The sequence below is a fragment of the Sceloporus occidentalis genome, unplaced genomic scaffold (assembly GCF_023333645.1).
Source record: "Sceloporus occidentalis isolate IW3139 unplaced genomic scaffold, rSceOcc1.0.p SCAF_24, whole genome shotgun sequence".
Classification (NCBI taxonomy): Eukaryota; Metazoa; Chordata; class Lepidosauria; order Squamata; family Phrynosomatidae; genus Sceloporus; species Sceloporus occidentalis.
The window spans coordinates 5,332,133-5,353,253 of NW_028317004.1; the positions used below are offsets into that span (position 1 = coordinate 5,332,133).

At 39.4% G+C, this 21,121-nt stretch overlaps 1 protein-coding gene across 1 annotated transcript in view; it reads left to right on the plus strand.

Annotated features, from left to right (window-relative positions):
* Window positions 1–18,823, plus strand: part of LOC149300544 (protein patched homolog 1.S-like) — a 35,371-nt gene extending 16,548 nt beyond the window's left edge. The window contains exons 9-23 of the mRNA XM_089485061.1: window positions 682–813; window positions 940–1,095; window positions 1,238–1,336; window positions 1,826–1,951; window positions 3,647–3,765; window positions 4,457–4,859; window positions 5,145–5,454; window positions 7,922–8,064; window positions 10,017–10,197; window positions 11,183–11,463; window positions 13,316–13,453; window positions 13,740–13,882; window positions 17,008–17,107; window positions 17,438–17,686; window positions 18,302–18,823. Coding sequence (XP_089341187.1) covers window positions 682–813; window positions 940–1,095; window positions 1,238–1,336; window positions 1,826–1,951; window positions 3,647–3,765; window positions 4,457–4,859; window positions 5,145–5,454; window positions 7,922–8,064; window positions 10,017–10,197; window positions 11,183–11,463; window positions 13,316–13,453; window positions 13,740–13,882; window positions 17,008–17,107; window positions 17,438–17,686; window positions 18,302–18,823 — 3,102 coding nt within the window. The remainder of the gene's footprint in view (window positions 1–681; window positions 814–939; window positions 1,096–1,237; window positions 1,337–1,825; window positions 1,952–3,646; window positions 3,766–4,456; window positions 4,860–5,144; window positions 5,455–7,921; window positions 8,065–10,016; window positions 10,198–11,182; window positions 11,464–13,315; window positions 13,454–13,739; window positions 13,883–17,007; window positions 17,108–17,437; window positions 17,687–18,301) is intronic.
* Window positions 18,824–21,121: the final 2,298 nt, after the last annotated feature.

A 21,121-nucleotide genomic window follows, 5' to 3' on the forward strand; every position in this document is an offset into this window, starting at 1 on the left:
TCCTTTGATGGAACGTGGTAAACTTAACATATATTTGACATATAAGTGTACTGTTTAAAAGAAAGATAGATTGAGCTTTTTTTTCTTTCTAATGGAACAGCAGAATTTTATTTTCTTACATTTGTTGAAGTACTTTGCCAAGGTGACATTTCCTACAGTGGGGTGTAGGCAAAACATAGGAGAGCCAAGACAGAATTACAAGTGAGACTTGCAAGTCAAGGTGTCTGGAACACATTAGTGAGCCCTAGAATCTGTTCGCAGCTGCAGTCCCATTGGTGAGGTCATGTGACATTTTTTGCCCTTTTTGTTTCCCAGGCAGTGACCTCTGCTGAGTTGCATGTGACCTCTGTGAATCAGCCATCCAATTAAATACAAAGGCATCCCCTGAGTTTATTCACCTCTTCTAGGCAATGTTCTGTGTAAGACCACTGCAGAGTTAGCATACTTTGGATGAATGGTGACATGCTATGTGCCGCGGAATTGATACTGCGCAACAAATCTTTCATTAAACACACCGTTCCTGCTTTTAACCCCATTACTTTCAGACACCTTAAATCACTCGCCAGTATCTGGCAACAAAGAACATGTTATTCAAACAATGTATTACATAATAACGCATTTCTCGCGTTTTGAGGTGTCTCTGTTACGTATTACAATGTTTATTTTGAATTCTTTTGTAAGGTCGTACATAAAAGCATCCCACAAAACTCCACCCAGAACGTTCTTCCCTTTACCACGACTACACTGGACGACATTTTGAAATCTTTCTCTGATGTGAGCGTTATCCGAGTCGCAAGTGGCTATCTACTTATGGTGAGTTAAATCATCTGATAGTTGATGGCTGGGTGGGATAAATCTAAACATGTTTGGGGGACGAGGGTAATCAGGTGCATCCTAATTCAGATCGCTTTTTGTTTTTCCCTACTGTCCCATTTGCAGCTTGCCTATGCCTGCTTAACCATGCTCAGGTGGGACTGTGCCAAGTCCCAGGGTGCCGTGGGGCTGGCTGGAGTCTTGTTGGTTGCACTTTCAGTAGCTGCAGGATTGGGCCTGTGTTCATTGATTGGAATTTCGTTCAACGCTGCAACAACTCAGGTATTTCTTTCTGCCTCGTTTGTAGACCCCCCCGGGTATATGATATACTATAGAGAAGCAGTGCCAGTAAATAATTGGAAGTGTGCACCTTAGATAACCAAAGAGCGTGACCTGTGGTGACTGTCTACATTGTTTCCAACAGGTTCTGCCTTTCCTTGCTCTCGGGGTTGGTGTTGACGATGTCTTTCTATTGGCACATGCGTTTAGTGAGACTGGCCAAAATAAAAGGATTCCGTTTGAGGTAATTACAACAGTCTCAACTAAAAAATGTATTTTGTTCACAATGGTATTTTTCTTGAAGGCACATTGTTTTAATATACACCTTTGTCTCTCAATCTGTGAATGGTAGCGAGTGTATGAACTCTGAATGCCTCATCCTTATGATATCTCACACTGTAGAACATTTGGCCTTTGTGGAGAAGAGCTTGAAGATCCATCAGGACAGGGAGTACATCTCATAGGAAAAAAAGTGTTATTAGGAGTGTCCTTAAACCATTTGGCGTGGGAAAAACAGGAAAACTAGAACAACAAAAATAAAAGGAGAGGACAAAAAATAACTACACCTGTTCCATTGTGTAATTACAAAGTGTAATGACATGGATAAGGCATATTCACTATACATGGCAGGGCTTCAGTTTCATGGTAATTTCGGCCTGTATTTCTATGGATAGAGCACCTGTTATGTGTAATCTGCTATATGATGGGATATGTGGGTTCTCTCTTTTACCAGGACAGGACCGGTGAATGTTTGAAACGAACAGGAGCAAGTGTGGCCCTGACCTCCATCAGCAACGTGACAGCGTTCTTCATGGCTGCTCTGATACCAATCCCAGCACTTCGGGCATTCTCTTTACAAGTAAGGGGCAAACAGAAGCTGCTATTCTGCCTGGTTTCTATCATATTGAAATGGTTTATTGCACTCCTATTCCAAAATGAGATACTCTTCCCTAATGAGTTTAGTAAATGTTATTTTTTTGTTATAATGTTAATATTTTTTCTATGGTTCATTGCTGACCTAAAGAAACAAATATTAACATAATAACAAGAAATAACATGTACAAAACCCATAAGCGTTATATTTATCACTCATTCAGGAATACATGTATTAGTTTAATTAAAGCTATATTGATTGCCTAATTATGGATGACCATCAAGTAAAGGTTTACTCGTACTTAGAATAAGGTTAGGACAGGTCTTTAGCAGCCGTTTAGAATCTGTCGGTGCCAGACACCAAGCATACTGCATCTTAGCATCTTTTTATTTTTAAAAGAATAACAGTACATTTTTATGCATTTTTCTCAGTTTTACAGCCTCTGCCCCACAGTACCTTTTTCATTTAATATCTTCAATTAGCACAGCCTTTGTGGTGTTATCATATAAACAGATTAAAGAGCTGGGGCCCTTTACAGGGTAAAGGGGAGAGACCTACAACAGATTCCACGCAAATGTGTATTACTGTAAAACACATTAATATTGTGTCCCTTAGTTTATACACCATTATTTTTTTATGACTTGTGTTAAAGATGGGGCCACAATAGGTCTTTTTACTTAGGGCCCCAAAACCTAGAGCAGCCCTGCCAGCTCCTAACGCACGGTTTGAATAATTAAGGGTTAAGAGCCGAGGTCTTGTAGTGGACAGGAGGAGGCTTTGCTCCAGAGTGGTCTGGAGGGGGCAGTGCAGATGGACAGCTGTGTAATGTGGATCTCTGGCTGACAGGCCTCCTCCTCTGCTCATCACCTCAAGCTATGGAGTTCACCCACACTCTCTCTGTGTGGTCTGCCAGGAATGGCAAAGAAAATACACATACCTTGGGCGGGCCTCCATCTGAGCTGGCTTGTTAGATTTTCCCTGGTTAACTCTAGCACAGACTTCCCATTCTTCTACTGACATCAGTTACAGGCAGCAGACTCCACAATTTCAAACAGTGGAACACTGAAAGCTCGCAGAGCGAAATTATTTCCAAATATGCAGAGGTCTTGTATAGTCTGGCGGATCTTAGCAGATATTTCTGCAGAAGCAACCCGAGCTCGTTCTTCCCGAACATGGATTTCCCACAGTAAAAAAAAACAAACTGATCTCGGTTGTAAAAATCACAAAGAGCACAAGTACATTATAAAACAGCTGCTAGTTTCATACAGAAACATATACCTTAAAAGGACTCTAGTACCGGAATGAACTCATATGGTTCTATGTATCTACCATACTGTCTATCAGAGTGTTTGTAAATTTTAGCTGAACACGCTTTATTTGTTTGTTATTAGTCTGCACTGATTGGGTATGCATTCACTTTTTCAGTTATAGGCAATATGGAGTGCTTTACACATCAATGCTCAATGAACTCCTACCTTATACGGTAGATCTAGAAATATATACATTTCGCATGCTTGGGATAAGCAGAAAAAACATGTAAGAATGTAAGACAAGACTGTAGACCAAATAGGGTTTGAGGTGTTTGCTACAGGGGGAAAAAAACTAGATGGGCCGAATGATTATCTGCCATCAAATTCTCCTCCTGTAACCTTATCAATCTTCGTCCATCTCATTCTCTAGGCTGCTGTCGTTGTGGTGTTTAACTTTGCAATGGTGCTCTTGATATTCCCTGCAATTCTCAGCATGGACCTCTACCGAAGGAGAGACCGCAGGCTTGATATCTTTTGCTGTTTCAGCAGGTACATTTCCCTAGTGTCTTCTTGCTCTGTCCCTCCCAAGAATATGTCAGAAAATGGATTTCAAGACATTTAAAAGATAACACAAATCTGATCAATACAGCTTAACATACTTTGCTCCAAAGTTGCATTGCTTGTGTTTTCTCCTATGTAGGCCATATAGGTCATATAGAATGTTTTGCCCATGAGAAATGCGTTCATTGTTATGGCTAAGGTCAGCTGAATCGTTCCTACTTTTTTTGACTTCCTCCTGTTCTGCTTATGCATTCCCATCCATAAGTCCTGCATCTGTTGGCTTGTATGTAATGTAAAAGGCTACAACGATCAAAGTGCCAATAGAACAATGACTTGTTATCCTTGTTTAGTTTAAATGTTCCTTCCTCCATGAGCCATTTAGGCGGCTCTGTCCTAGTATCTGCACATTTGCATCAAAGTCTCCAGCATTGTGCGAGTAGATTGCTGGTAAATTGAGTATCGGTCATTATTATTGTTACCCAGTGAAAAGTCAGGCAGATATTCGGCCGTGATATTGAGTTTATATACCAGCTTTAAAATGAGGCAGAGTGGCTTTGGGTTAAAATCTGGTTTGTTTTTATTTTTTTTGAGGTTTTTTTTATCTACATTTTACTATAAAAACTGTGTTTGAGGCTGAAGTGACCTGCATGCTAACAGGTGTATTTGTTTTGTCTTCCAGCCCCTGTGTCAGCAGAGTGATTCAGATTGAACCCCAAGCGTATGCTGATAATACTGAAAGCACACACTACAGCCCCCCTCCACCGTACAGCAGCCACAGCTTTGCCCATGAAACCCAAATCACCATGCAGTCAACCGTACAGCTTCGGACAGAGTACGACCCACGGACACAGTCGTATTACACCACAGCAGAGCCGCGTTCTGAAATTTCTGTACAGCCAGCCATTCCTGCCCCCCACGAAGCGAACCCGCCGGTCCCTGAAAGTACGAGTTCCACCCGGGACCTGCTTTCTCAGTTCTCAGAAGCCGGATTGCACTGTATTGAACCGCCTTGCACGAAATGGACGCTTTCTACATTTGCAGAGAAGCATTACGCCCCTTTCCTGTTAAAACCAAAAACCAAGGTAAATTCACAGTGTGCCTTTTAAGCCCTTTTTTATTTATCATTTAAACAAGCCACTTAATGTTGCCTTTATTTCCCCCGACACCTTTTAAGTTACCCACTTATATCCAATGGTTTGTTGTTCTATGCGTACATCATGATTTCTGTAGACGCCTTTGGCAACCAATATTTTTTTTTAAATTGCCATATTCTCCCCTCCTTGAAAAGATTATTATAGAAATGTGAAGGGAAGCACCCATGTATGTTAGCCCGAAGTATAATCAGTTGTGTTCTTTCCTATCCACAGGTTGCTGTAATATTTTTTTTCGTGGCTTTGCTTGGCCTCAGCCTCTACGGCACCACTCGCGTGCGAGATGGCCTGGATCTGACGGACATCGTACCCCGAGAGACCAGAGAATACGACTTTATCGCGGCACAGTTCAAATACTTCTCATTTTATAACATGTACGTGGTGACGCAGAAAGCAGACTACCCCCGTGCGCAGAGACTGCTTTATGAGCTTCACAGCAGTTTTGCCGATGTAAAGTACGTCTTGATGGAGGGTGACAAACAGCTTCCCAAAATGTGGTTGCATTACTTTCGGGACTGGCTGCAAGGTATGTACCATCATCATAATATATATATATATATATATATATAATATATAATTATAATAAATACATATAAACAATGTCATTTCATACGTGTAGATCTGTCAATCTATTTTAGTGGTATTTATGCAAACTATTATATATTAGGACTGGAAATGTGGAAATAATAACTGATAAATCCAGCCGCGATCATGGAAGGAGATGTGGTGTTTTTTTTATAACATGTGCAGTTGCTTTGGTCTTGTGCATATCCTGACTTACTCTAAATGACGTCGCTGACTGTTTACCGGGAGTGTACTCTGTGTAAGTTGTGGTTTTGTGGCTGGGTAGACTTGGGTGGTATTGCATTTCCAGCCACATAATCCTCTGGGGTAGGTCTAGCTGTGTGTAATCTCTGCGAGACATGCTTCATTGTTCTAAGATCTGTGCAAGTTTTTGCTAGTTAAATTGTCTCGGTCTTTCACTGCCAGGGGGACCATACAATGCAAAGAATGCCTCTTCTGAGAGAAGCCAAAGACAACATTAAAGGGAAAGTCCTACGGAAAATCAAACATTTTCCTCCTTGAGCATAAACTGCAGTGCTGTATAGAGCGATGTAGGTTCGCACAGACAAAAACCTGTTTTTTAGCTCATTTTGTTCCTATAAACTTCCTCTATCTGCAGACCTGGAGGCTGCCATTGTTGTCAGTCATGTTACGTTTTGGATGACTTTCCCCTGCTCAAACACCACACTAAGCAGATTTTTATTGCAATGCTAATAAAATCCATCCCTCCATAGACTTCCCATTAGTCTTCCGGCTGGGTGATTAAGACTAAGCCATGCTATTGTTTACCACAGGCAGTATAATAAGGAGTCTACTCGTCTGGTAGATTAGGCCAAGACAGCTAGAGCACATACAAATGGCTAATATGCAGCCGACTGACATGCATTACATTATATTAAGCAAAAACCTGTGTTTAAAAAGAAAATTGCGAATTTTTTTTGGCAAACTCCATCTTTATTCTGATACTAGTAAAATTGGGAAGGTTGAAGAAAAGGTCCTGAGTCAAACGTCCTGACGGCTGCATTCATGTCATAGAATCTAACAGATGCTCTATAGGAGCACCCTGCAAAATGTTGCCGTTTTCTACCAGCTTTCCATAAACGCAATGTTTCAAATAGGATTCGTTATTTACTATTTAAAAGAAAGTATTTTTCATCCTAAAATACTACTGCAGAATAAAGCAACAAGATTGTGTGTGTTCAGCACGTAGCACCTCCTCCTGTGTTAATTTCCTTAAGATGAAGTAAGGCAATGAGTTGAATGGCCAATTAGGACATCACACCAGTGTTCTGATTCATGCCATCCGATTCAGCCGCGACGTGCAGCTGCATGGCTGTCCAACTGGAAGCCCTGCACACTGATGTGGCTCAGAAGGGCTATTTAGCCTGAAAACCTCAGTAACGTACCTTATGACGTTGTGTGTTTAGTGTCAATAACTCATAACTCTGTAAAGCAATTGTAACAAAATTGACGAGTGTAAATCGTTTTTACACCTTATTTTTATTGTCAAACCCATCAGACCAAGATACAAAGAGTTTTCCAAGGAGCTTATTTGTGAACATATCTCCTTTAAAGTCCCCTCCCCCCCATTTTTTGCGTGCTCTTCTTGTGTAGAACCGTACAGCATTCTGTAAGCACTGGGCTATGACTTTCTGTTCCAGACATGCTCTAGATCACGTGTGTGTGTGTGTGTGTGTGTGTGTGAGAGAGTAAGAGCAAGAGAAGACTCATTCCCCTCCTTTCAGTTCTCTCGCTCTGAAAGGATGGCAAAGAGCGGAGAAGCAGTTGAGAGTGAATAGATGTTGGCTGTGATCTTTACACATGCTGGCAGCAGATCCCACTTCTTGTATTAGCTGCACAAGTTGAACAGATGGAACAAATTCAGAGAATCGTTGTTCACTCACACTGTGCTCAAGAAGCAGCTGAGATGCTATTTGAAGACCAAAAGTTCATGTTTTTTTTTATTAGTTTCTACATCTTTCTTTTAACCTGCAGCACAGTAGCCAGAGGTGGTTTCTTGCCTCCTGCTCAATATGCTCAACCAGAGAGCGTCCTGTTATCCTGACCAAGTGAACGCTTCTTCTCTGTTGCTGTCTCTCTAAAGGTGTTCTTACCTCTCTGTCTCTCACTGGGTCCCAAGAATAATAGGTCACGAAGAAACAAATGTCTTTTTTTGATGTTGTACATCTACCATAACATCATCTTCAGTTCTCGCACATGTATATTTAATGACACATTTGTATTTCCTAAAATGTGGAAATATCTGTTCTTTTAAAGTGTGTACAGAATTATTTGGGGAGCTTCTAAGCTCCCCCAAACATGGAATGTAAAGTCCATCAGATTTTATTTGTGTTGAAGTGGTAGCTGTTGTTTGCTGGGCGTTTTTCTAGTTGAAACTTCATACACGTTTTTCTTTCTTTTATATTCAGGACTGCAAGATACTTTTGATCGTGAATGGAATGCTGGGATAATTACCTATAACAATTACCGGAACGGGTCAGATGATGCAGTCCTTGCATATAAACTTTTAATTCAGACTGGCAATTCAGATAAACCTATTGACATCAGTCAGGTAAAAAGAAGTTCTGTGAAATACTGTTATCAGTTATGATATCCATAGCGCTGTACGCTAGACAAGCATGACATCCAGAAATTTGTGAGAAACAAAGAAGGCTTTGTTCACTAGATTTAACAATCAATTGTGTACCTTTATCTGGGGTTAGTAAGAGTAAAAACAGCCAACTTTTAATGTAATGTGCTTTTTTATATTTTCAGTAACGGTATATTTTTTTTTCTTCTGGAGTATCCTGCTTTCCTCTAGAAAGTCCAGGAGCTCAATTAATTGACAATTTTTTTACCATTTCAAACCTGATTCCGTAAGAATAACTTGCATTTGTCCCCCCCCAAAAAATCTACGGAAGTACAAAAATAAATCTCTCTCCGCTGTGGCCTTTTTCAGTAGAGATGTACATTGCCAGACACATCCTGAAGACACGCTGTTATTGCATCCCCAGACAATTAATAAACTCCAGATACGTCAAATCTTTATGGCAAGAAGGGTCGTGCTGCTGTCACTGTTTCTCATTTCATTCAAAAGAGAATTCAAAAAAGACTTCTAGATTTGGATTTTTGCCAGGAATTTTCCTTTTTTCCCACTTAGATTCTGTAGCCTTCCTTGTAAAAGTAGTGTCCCCAAAGTATTTGCTGGTGCCTTAGGGAATTCTCTGGATGCTGTACGTTGGCTTCTTGGTTGACACGGAGTCACGCGTTTTAAATGAAGCAGCCTACCTGTCTGATTATCAGTAAGAGATATTTGAGATTAGATCATGGATGGAAAGTCATAGCAGCATTTCTACAGATGGTCTATTTTTTATTGCTCTCTTTCGTTTACTGGGTGGCATTTCCTTCAGTGTTAACAACAGAGGTTAACTGCACCCAGACGTGCAGAAGGATGTTTGCCAGGCTTTTTCTTTTCTTTTTTTTATCCCCCCCCCTGCATGGCTTTGTTTCTGCAAAATGTTTCTCCAGCTTGGTCATCCCTCCCCAGAACCCCCTCCACCCAGCTGTGGACATTTGTTGAACATGCTGGTCCATTAGGAGGGGCTTGGATGCAACAAGGAACATGGTCGCTAGTGTAATTAGAAGGGGAACGAGGGGGGGGGTTGTTTTTGTTAGGTGGGGAGTCGTATTTCTCTGGAATGCAGCAACTGTTTATCCACTGCCATTCCATTTGGATCCAGTGTAATTAAAAAGCTGAGATGTTTATCATTTTTGTTTTAAGAAAACAAATCAACTTCATATGCTACAGGCTCTTCTGACTTTTTGAATTCTTATTTAAAGAGGGCAATTAAAAATAGCATACTTAGAAATGTACACATCTGCAAGAGTTATGTGGCCTTAAACAGCTTTATGTTTTATTGGCAAACCGTGAAGAATGAATTTCGTTGTCCAATTTTTCTAATTTTGTGCCCCCCCCCCCCAAGTAGATACTATTGATCAATATACAATACTGGCACAAAAGCTATATATCTCTAGGCTTGGGGCAATGATATCCACTACTTGCAGACTGTGTGCCTCTGTAAATAAATAAAGCCCAATCAGATTGTTTATTCAATATCTGCTTAAAATATGAATCAATCCCACGTTGGTCCTTAAAATGCTTGGGACATAATTGTGTCTCAAAAGGAAAAAAAGAAATTGGGTCATGAATACATTTGGCAAAAATCCTAGAAAGACGCTAATACAACTCCATTCACAAAATACTTCCAACAAAACCGATCTTCGGGAAACTGGAAGGTTAACTATGAGTTGTTCTTACGATATATATATATATATATATATATATATATATATATATATATATATATATATATAGATTTAGAATGTAAATGCAGGAGAAGCACAGCTAAAACTGTAATAACTAAACTGAAAGCTTCTGCTGCATTCACACACGTTTGCTTTTATGTTCTGGTGGCTACAAACATGGAGGCTGCATTTCAATTCTCACTTCTTTTTCTCCGGCAGTTAACTAAACAGCGCTTGGTTGACGCAGATGGGATCATTCACCCTAATGCTTTCTACATCTATTTAACGGCCTGGGTGAGTAATGATCCTGTAGCGTACGCGGCTTCCCAGGCCAATATCCGCCCTCATCCCCCAGAATGGGTCCACGACAGAGCAGACTACATGCCGGATACCAGGACAAGTAAGTAGGATTTTGCCTCTGGCTTTAAAATGTTTACGAACAGTTTCCTCCACCCCAGCTCTGCTTTTCAATGACATTGCCCAGATCTAGAACGACTCTCAGAACACTGGTGTATTTTATTTCTGACAACCATTTTATGATTACATTTTATGTGGAACAAAAAAAACCCCTGCTTTTTTTTTAATAAAACCCCAGAATCTAATAGTTTTTTAAAAGAGCCAACAATGCTAATTAACAAGTAGAATATCCTATGCATATTTATTCCAGCATGTTCTGTGTGTTTTAAGAAGCTAAATGAAAAAGTTCTCTGCTGTGTGTGCCAAGCTTGGAAGTTGGAAGAGTGCTTTTTTACTTGTGTTCTAAACAATTCCAGCTCCCATGCCTGTTCTGTTTAGCTTTTACTCATAGCTTTATTCCTTGCACCTCCGCTACTCCTTTCTGGCAGCGAGGGTATTGTGGCTGGCAGACGCACACTTTCTGTCTTCTTGTAGGTTAATCCCTGGTCGATCTGATAACTAATTACACCTAGGTTATTTCCATTAACTCTAAGAAATACAATTTGGATATTAAAACCAAAAAGGAAAATTTGTGCTTTACCGTAGCTGAACCCTGGGGCCACATGGCAGCCAGCCAAACTTTGTCTTAATTTATAGTTGAGATTATAATAAGGCAAATCGTGTTTAGCAAGTCACCCGAGTGACCCAGCATGCCTTGGTACACACAACTACACTTGCTTAACTCAAGTGCTGGTGTGTGTGTGTGTAAGAGTTATTTGCATGCAATTTTTATTACTGTTTGTGGAAAAATCTAATGGTCGAATTTTATATTTCCCAAAACAAAGGTGTTTTTGTCAAAGTATCCCAATTTCAATGTCTTTGTATTATCATTCAGTTTTCAGTCTACGTCTTCCTTTTCCAAAACCCACTAACCAAAGCCTATATATCTATTAATTCTTTTTGTGCTTTTTCTCCTCTCCTCTCGGCAGTTCGTGCAGCTGAGCCCATCGAGTACGCCCAGTTTCCTTTCTACCTCAATGGTCTACGTGAAACGTCCGATTTTGTGGAAGCCATCGAAAAAGTTCGAGCCATTTGCAACAACTACACCAGCCTTGGGCTGTCAAGCTATCCAAACGGCTACCCGTTCCTGTTCTGGGAGCAGTATATTGGGCTCCGTCATTGGTTGCTGCTGTCCATTAGCGTGGTTTTGGCCTGCACGTTTCTGGTGTGTGCCCTTTTTCTCCTGAACCCCTGGACTGCTGGAATCATTGTAAGTTAATAAGGTTCTTTGTTGCAGTTAAATTCCTTTTGGCATAGATCTTGCTACAGCCAGCAAGGCTTGTTTATGTCTGGATCTCTGGTGGAATAAAGTATGTTACATCATTCATGATATGTTTATTCGACTTCGAAGGGGAAGAGGAGGGAGGGTTCATGGCTACAGAGTAAACCTTTACAAACGTAATCATTTATACCCCTTGTAGCACACTTCTTCTTCTTCTTCTTTTTTTTTTTTTTTTTTTTACATGTTCAATCATGCTGATTGTACTGTAAATTGCTCATAAACAGAAAAAGTGAAATATTTGTAAATTCACATATGCTGAAAATTGTAAGCTGAATTATACAATACGTATGTTGAAAACCTAACTCCCCAAATGCAGAGTGGTTGCCCAACAAAGATAATAGCAAGCATATCTTTCTAAAAGATGACAAATTTTAGTTGTGCTCCAACTTTTTTTTGTAATGTACACAAACAATTTGCAGATGAACATACATTGTTTAAATGGATCATGAGTGCTTCGGCAATATCCCTTGGGAATCAGCTGGATATTTTCTCTTGTAAAGTTAGACCGCTAATGTTGTCGTAGGCTTTTCACAACACTTTAATAAATGGGTGTAATTAGATGACTTGGAATTTAGCGTGTAACAATCAACCTTTGCGGAATTTGCACAAGGATTATATTCCTCTCACAACCCCCACTCCAGCTTCTGTTCCCCTATATAAATGACATTGTTGAATGAGAAGGTTACACTGACCAAGAACAGACTTTACTTGTGCTTTCTTTAAAAAAAAAAAAAAAGCCCTCTCAGTGAACAAGAGTGAAAATTCATGGTTGGTTGTAGGCGACCAACTATGCAGTAACTAGCTGTAGATGGACAAATTCCTGTAGTATAAATGTGCAGTCACCATAACAACCAGTGAAATTATCCTTCCTCCACACCAGGCCTGGAAGCTCGGTTTACACGATGTTTCTTCTAGGCCTCACATACAGTGCTTCTGGTGAGAGGTACCCAAAGCATGCAGATGGCTCCAATAAATCCAGCTAAAAAAATCTGCCGTTAAAACCGTAAAAGTTTACTATTTATGGGAACGCATTCAAAGTGGTGTTATAAAGTGCTGCGTTGATAGCATGTTGTATTTCTTGAAGGAGCCTCATTCGTAACCATGTATTTGTTCTTATCAATTCCAAACATGTTCCATCAAACCTAAGAGGCCTCTCTGTAACTTGATATTCTTCTGTTTGATATGTTGTTTTTTTTCTGCCACTTTACTGGATTATTTTTCTTTCTTTCTTTTCCCAGGCTTTTTTCTCTCCTTCGCTTGCATCTTCTCCCTCTTATTTCAGTCTTTTGCTTTGTTCTCTTTTGGTCTTTTAAAGCCTGTTTCATACGTGTTCCCTCTCTTGTCCTAGTGCCCTTTCTTTGCTTATTTCCTTCCTTCAGCTAAATCTGCGATACATACTCTACAGTAATTCACTAATCTCTGTACCCCAATAATCCACTTTATATGAGCTAAAGTAGAGGGCAAACAAGGTCGGGATTAGTTATAATCCCTCTTGTGGCTGAACATGGAACTGTCAGAAATGCTATACAAAGTGCAGTATTGATATGTTGTTGAAGAAACTAAGTTCTGGATCTTTCCATGAGCAACCCAATGGAAACTACATGCGATCCTTAGGTACAGCACTATTTCAAACCTAGGTTAGAAGCTTTCAATTGAGAATTCATGGAAATAGTTAATTATATATGCATCTGGCTAAATGCAATTTGTCTTTAAAAATGATTGTTTTTTAGTATCTAATTATTTTGATATCTGACATTTCCGTTTTGCATTTTTGGTATAGGTTATGGTGTTAGCCCTCATGACAGTAGAGCTTTTTGGAATGATGGGTCTCATCGGAATTAAGCTAAGCGCAGTCCCGGTAGTAATCCTGATCGCCTCTGTCGGCATTGGCGTGGAATTCACTGTCCACGTAGCTCTGGTAAGTACAGCTATGTATTGTACCTCTTAAGCTTATAAAGAATATTATGTGGAGAAAAACCTTCGTTGCCAGCATGGTATCTAATTATTAGAACTTGACCTAATGAGGCGAGAAATGGTAATGTATAATATTTAAAAGACTAATATCAGGTATACATATCTTCATAGCAATAGCGCAATAGTGTCTCATTTTAAGGCAAACTCGATTTTTGATCTACACTAGCTGTTCTCTCTGCTTGTTTCCCTTTTTTCGAGGAAGTGTTTAACATCATAAGTATCCTCAACAGGCATTTCTTACTGCTATTGGTGACAAGAATCGAAGAGCCGTCCTTGCCCTGGAACACATGTTTGCTCCGGTGTTAGATGGGGCTGTTTCTACTCTCCTGGGCGTTCTTATGTTGGCTGGATCTGAGTTTGATTTCATTGTCAGGTAAGAAATACTTTATTGTATTCCTCCTCGCAAAGTCTTGGCCCGGTCTACTAGACAAACACTCTGACTCCTTATCACACTGCCTTTGGTAAAGAAAATAAATAGAAACTCATATTCGGATACTGACACTGACTAATGAAAGCCTATGAAGGAAAGCATTGCATTGTACATGCAGGACTTCATTAACTCTGCCATAAAGAATGTGCTCAGTGTGGTGTTTGACATTAGTACTAGTTTGTGTGACTTAACTTGTTCAAACACAATACTAAGCCTATTTTATTTTAACAATTTAGAAAAATTGTGAAAGGGCTCAGCTTAATAGCATAAGAGCACAGGTAAAAATAGAGGGTGCTGAAACTCATTGCATGTTGCAGGTAGTAGATATAGCAACATTATATTTAGTAGGTCACTCTTTTTGAGTCTTTTTGACTATACACCTTTTTTTAAATTGATACCTAAGAATTAGGTGCAATTTATTTCTGTAATCTGTGTTAAAAACTACTAAAAATTAACATTTCTGGGTAGCAGGAAAAAATCTTATTCTATATTAAAATAATAATCTATGCAGTGTTGGGACATAATTATTATTCATTCATTTATATAGAGCATCATATTCCGCAGCGCTGTACAATGGGGACATTATCACTGGTGTTCATTTTAGGAAGCAAAATGACGTTGGATGCTTAGGAGAGGGCCTTAAAGGGAAGGCTGTTGTCTTGTGGATTTAATTAAGAATGTAAGTTTGTCAGCTCTGAGGAGGTTTTCTTTTGAAGGGAATTTGATAAGTGCAGCGTAATAGATCCCTTTCTATTACAAACAACCTGTGGAGTTCTGTGAAATGACTAATCTTAGTAGTAACACTGGCTCATTGTAGCTGAGTGCTGTGACAAAAATGGGAAAATAAGTCTGGAAAGAAGGCTTAGAACCCAATGGAGGATGGGCAGACGAAATTGTTCCAGTTAAAATAGACAAACCATTGAGAAAATAACTTACATGACGATTTCCAGTCGTTGCTGGTTACAGCACCAGACTGTGGATTTTAGAACACTCTTTTTTATATGTTTTAACATTCGGGAAAAGTTCTGTATACAAAACCTGAGAAATGGTGTGGCAAGAACATTACGTCTCTAGTGTTTCTGACAACGTTAAGCCTGGGAAAAATCCCCAGTATTTTGGAAATTTGCCGTTCCCATGTGATATTAGCGATTTCAACTTAATTGTCGAGGGCAGTCGATGATTTTTGAAGGAAATCTGAAAACATCTTACTAAACCAGGAATAAATCTGACAAAATGTGTTATTGTTCTGAAAGGATTACCTGATATGTCTGGAAAAAATTGGCTTGTTGTATAAATAAAATGATTCAACTCATGGGAAGCCTGGCTTTGTTTGCCCCTATTTTATCCAGGGTGGATGTGGAGTGATCAAACGTTATTGAATTGTTCCAGGGGATTACCAAGAGTTCCAAACTTTTGGAAAGGCATAAAGATTAGCTCAGCTATGTGCTCTACTAAAGTGGAGCAAATTAATAAACATTGTATATGCGAAGCAGACAGAAAAATAATTTGGTTGTTTATTCTAGCCTTAGATGGATGACATGCAAAATGTTTCTGGGGCCCATTGTTGATACAAATCCCAGTCTAAAGTTCTGCATGGTTTACATTTGAAGAAGACATTGGCTTGTTGATTGTGCTAATGTAGCTAAGATTTTCCAAGATGTTTACGAAACCGGGATATTTGTATGTTTTGTGATTTCATATGAAATCTTGTTTAAAAAAAAAATAAAAATGAAAACAAGCATTCTAATTGAACCAATGAGTGCTTAACCCCTTTTGTAATAGATACACTTATAATTATTACATTGTTACATATGATTTATGGAGTGAGAACAGTTTCCCTAGTGACATCTTGTAGTTATGCTTCCTTTAGAATTATGTCGATTTTATGTATTAGCGGGATTAATCTAGCTGGAGCTTTTACGAATACCAAGCTTGTTTTTGCATACATTGCATGCGTTAACATTGAGAAAAGTAGCATTTGCTAATAGCTTGAGTGAGCTTGAGCTTGTGACTAGTAGTAGCCAAATGTGCGTACTGTCCACGTTCATACATACACACCAACTGGGAGTTGTTTAAGATGGACAGATAGGGCATTTTAATCTGCTGCACATCTAATTATTAAAATAACACGTTGAGGAATATTCCACTTGTCAGCAGCCAACATGGCGTTCATAAATGAGCCTGATCATAGATCTTCGTAGTGGTGAGAATCATCTACTTGTTCATTTTTTTTGCTTCTTGCTCGTTACTTAGGCCTTTATGTTTTGAATTGGCTCAAAACAAGTGTATTCAGAGATGCTAAATTGGCTAACAAAAGATTAGCCTGCAATGCAGCCCCACTATTGTAGGAACCCTTTCTCTATACAACGATGAAGCACACAGAATGGAAAGCATTTTCTTTTACAAAAGCGTAGTTCCCCTGTCCAAAATGTGTGCAGTTTTCTTTTTTTGTTTGTTTTTTACTGAAATACACAGAATTTTAGAAGGTGAATAGTCGTTAAAAGACGGCATAAAACACCCTTACCTGATCTACTTGAGATTTAATTAGAGATTGTGCGGTACATTTCCACGAGCATTTCACAGTGGATTAGGCACTGGGAGAAGTGGTCCTTATTCCCCTCTATTCCAAATTGTTTAAATTCTCCCCTCCACCCCCACCTTCTCGTCATTTGTTTCTATCTTTTGGGATCCCGCTAATGGGGAAAGCAGGGGAGGGATTGGTATTGTATTTGTGCTTTCGGTCTATTCCTTCCTTTTTTTCCCCAGTTTTCGTTCCATATTTTGTGTCTCGTGTAACACTTCTGTGAATGGCTGTGTGACGTTTAACCATATAAACTATTTTTCTTTTCTTTTAACTAACACTGATGTGTGGCATGTAGCGGCTAAGGTAAAAACCTAAATGTTACTAATATCTTTCTCCTGTCATGACGTGTTTTGTAGTTTTTATATTCTGTGTGCATGCGTTTTTATTTTGTGAATATTTACGTACTCCGCTTGCGTATGTTTTTGTTTTATTCGTTTGATCACCGAAGATGCTAAAATAATGTTTGGATCACGCTCTTCTTTAGGTACTTCTTTGCAGTCCTGGCGATATTAACTCTCCTTGGGGTCCTAAATGGATTAGTTCTGCTTCCTGTTTTACTGTCTTTCTTTGGACCTTGCCCTGAGGTTAGTAAAGATATCAAGGGGGTATCATGAAGCACACAATAAATACAATTACAATGTTCTGAAGTATTCTTGGCTTTTCCGCTGCTCTTTTATATACAACAGTCCCTACTTAAAACATGAAAGTAATTTGTTTAAAATCTTTTGGGTCGGAATACGTTTTCATATTTAATTTTGCATTGTAATTTACTGGGTCTGCTGTAATTTTAGATAATTATATTCTTGTTTCATTGTTACATACCTCAGATATATATATACAAAAAGAGCTGTTTCATGTTTATTTAATACATACTGAAAATTGCACGATAGTTAACTAAATGTATACCTTTTTAGGTATCTCCAACCAACGGAAGAGACAGGTTGCCTATGCCAGATCCGCCGCCAAATATTGTGAGGTTCCCGGTGTTCCAGAGGCAACCACAGAATGGGTACGATTCTTCTGACTCTGAATACAGCTCCCAGACCACAGTATCTGGAATCAGCGAGGAGCTGCATCAGTATGAGGCACATCAAGGTTCTGCTCTTCCACCCCACCAAGTTATTGTGGAGGCAACAGCAAATCCAGTGTTCCCTAGATCCACCGTGAGTATATATTTTTTTAGTGTTGTTGTTAGTGTGTTTACCAAAAGTGAAGAAGCAACAACAATGGTTTATATGCCCTTAAGAAATAGTATTTTATATCCAAGTGCTGTTTTACATATGATCTGTAACCGAACACGTCTTGTGAATGACATCTTTCAAGACATGACCATACCTGTTTCCAGGGCCGGCCCAAGGCAAAATGCCGCCTGGGGCGAATTTTAAAATGCCGCCCCCCCCCCTTATCTACTCTTCCTCCTGGCCCCCCCCTTGTACTTAGCTTTCAGCAGTCCTGCGGCGAGTCTCCCTGTTCGGTCTCAGTGCCGGCTTGTAATGCTGAGCGCCGGAAATCTTCCGGCACTCAGCATTACATGCCGGCACCGAGACCGAACAGGAAGCCTCGCCGCAGACGAGAGAGGGGCGCCGTGAAAGCTTGGTGAGCTCGGCGCCCCTTTCTCTCTTTCGCTTTAGAAGAAGAAAAAAAAAAGGGCTTGGAGTGGCGAAGTGCCGCCCCTTCAAAAGTGCCGCCTGGAGCGGCTGCCCCACTCGGCTCCGTTGTCGGGCCGGCCCTGCCTGTTTCTGTAGACCTTTGTTCAAATAATATATTTTAACCTCCAGGTTGTCCAACCAGACAGCAGGAATCTTCAGTCAAATCCAAGGACGCACCCAGAATCTAGACCCCAACAACGGTGGCCCCCAAGCCGGAATCAGAGGTGGGATTCAAGGGAAGCATCGCGGCCACCTCCTTACAGACCTCGAAGGAATGCTTTTGAATCTTCTACTGAAGAACATGCTGGTTCTAATACCAGGGACCGCTCAGGGCACAGATCCCATGCACAAAACATTAGAAAAACTGCATTTGCTCCAAGTGGTACTTCAGTGCCAGCATACTGCCAGCCTATTACTACTGTGACTGCCTCTGCTTCAGTTACTGTTGCTGTTCACCCTTCTGTGTGTAGCCACAATGCTCATGGTAGCCACCCGTTCTACAGTGGCTACAGTGAATATGACCAGGGACCTTTTGAGGACCCCCATGTGCCTTTTAATATGCGCTATGAGAGAAGGGACTCTAAAGTAGAAGTGATAGAGCTGCAAGATGTTGAATGCGAAGAAAGAACACAAGGAAATGGCTCACAATAAGGTAAATTGATCACCATGTGTTCCTATATATATATATATATATATATATATATATATATGTGTGTGTGTGTGTGTCATTGAAATGCCCTACTCTGGAGCTCACTTCACTTTTTGTGATTCAAAACACTATTAACTATTAACTCAAATTATGTTTATAGCGGCCATGTTAACGATCCCTTTTCAGCATTTGCATCATTATTCCTTCCTATTATGTTATCTCAGATGCTGATTGAAGAAAACTTCAGGACAGGAAATTAGTTATATAATGAAAGCCGTGCCACCTTCTTCAGACACAGATCTCATCTTCCCCCGTGGTTCACATTACTAATACTAAATGATCTGAAACAACTACCCTTCAATATATTAATATTAGTTATAGTAAAAGCTGTGATGGGTGCATCAGGGGGTTTTTTTTGTCAAAAATAAAATGGCTTTGCATATATTTTATTTTACAGAGAATGCACCTGAATCATTGATGGCCAAAGATGGGACAGGACTTCCAGAATGGTTCATGATTGCTGCTGAAGGTTTTCTAAGAAAGGATATGCTGCATCAGGAGAAACAGTTCGCTGTTACTGTAACATTTTGTAAAAATGTGTTAAATATTGCTATAAATATTTAAAAGGTGTATACATATGTAATATACAAACAGTGTACAGTTAGTATAATGTTGGAGATTTTTTTTTTTTACTCCTTTTAACAGATGGGGTAGACATGTTTGCCCTCTTTACAAAATGTACAGGATTTTTGCCACAGTTTAAGATTAATCTAGATATTAAATCCAGTGTATTTTTTTCTGCTGCTTAAATATTGTATAATTTACTTGTATAATTCTATGCAAATATTGCTTATATGATAGGTGTTATTTTATACATGTAAAGGTACATGTTTGAATTATTTTTTTATGTTCATATCACAACCCTGTGGTAGTATGTTACTGAAATTTTCACACACGCTATGCGTGATTTTATAAATAGTTTTTCTTCCAAATGGGCAGATATGAAGAATTTTGTGTTAGCTGGTGTCCTGTCTGTGTGTGAAGCTATTTGCAGGTTCTCTTTCTTGTCACCATGTCATAGATTTGTGATTTATGTGTCACGTGACACTGCCATTTTAGATGTTTGTGTCATGTTATCGTGTCTCCCTCTGTGCTGCACCCTCTTGTACCTGAGATATGCTTCTCCCCGTACTCAGGGCCGGATTTACATTTGAGGTGCCAACGAGCACAAGCATTAACGGTGCCTTCTACTGTCAAAAAAAGGCAAAAAATGGGGTCCAAAACAAGAAAGAATAACATGTTAGTTGGGGTGACTACGACGACAAGTGGGTAAAACATTGTGAGAGGTTGGTTGAGCTACGCTCCGTCTTTGCCGTAGAAGAGACCCCTAAGCAAGTGGCTAGTGTGCCTTATTGAGAATCCGGCCCTGTTCATACTGAGCACTTACTATCAGGAGACTCGTAATCTCATTAGCAAGCAAGCTACCGATGACCTTCACTACTGTCTTTCGCCCCACTATATGAGGCTGCAGTACTTTAAAAGTATATATTTTTGTAACAAAAGCACTTCCAAATTTGACGACCTCAGAGGAAAATCATTTAATCATTTTTATTTTTTTTTGGCATATGTTGGTGCTAATACAAATCCTTCTAAATAGTTTCCCCCCAATCTACCTCCCTTTCTGCGTTACATTCATATAGATATGTCTCAGAGTTTACCTATATGCTGTTAATTTAATGCTGAAAATGTTGAAACTTATTTTCTTTTTTTAATGTATATGTGTCATACATCGATATACTGTATAAATGTCTTTCTGTGCTCACCGGGAGATGCGAGACCTCTTGTCACAAACCGATTAGCTGAGAATACTCTAAATACTCTAGGCACTTGTATCTTTTTTTTTATTTTTTTTTTTTTTTTTTTTTTTAAAAGGTAAAACCGACCAAGAAATATGTAGCGTTCTTTCCTTAACAGTATAAGCTATTTCACATTGGCACAGCAAGGGGATGCCAAGCTGATGCCTTACAAACCTCTCCGACAATGAATTTGTTATAAAACGTCCTTTATGTTCAGGTCACTGTCCTCCATTTAGGCAATAATCTCCTTTTTATGAATAAAAGACAATGGGCCCTGTTTGCTCGCCATGTAGTAAATACAGACTATTAATAGAGAGTGAAAAGCTAAGAGTGACACAAGCTATATATAATGAAAGGAAATTGGTTTTCCTGGCGTTTTTTTATTGTGCATTTTTTTGAACAAAATTTAAAAGAAGGAAGGCGAAAAAAAATACAGATGGGATA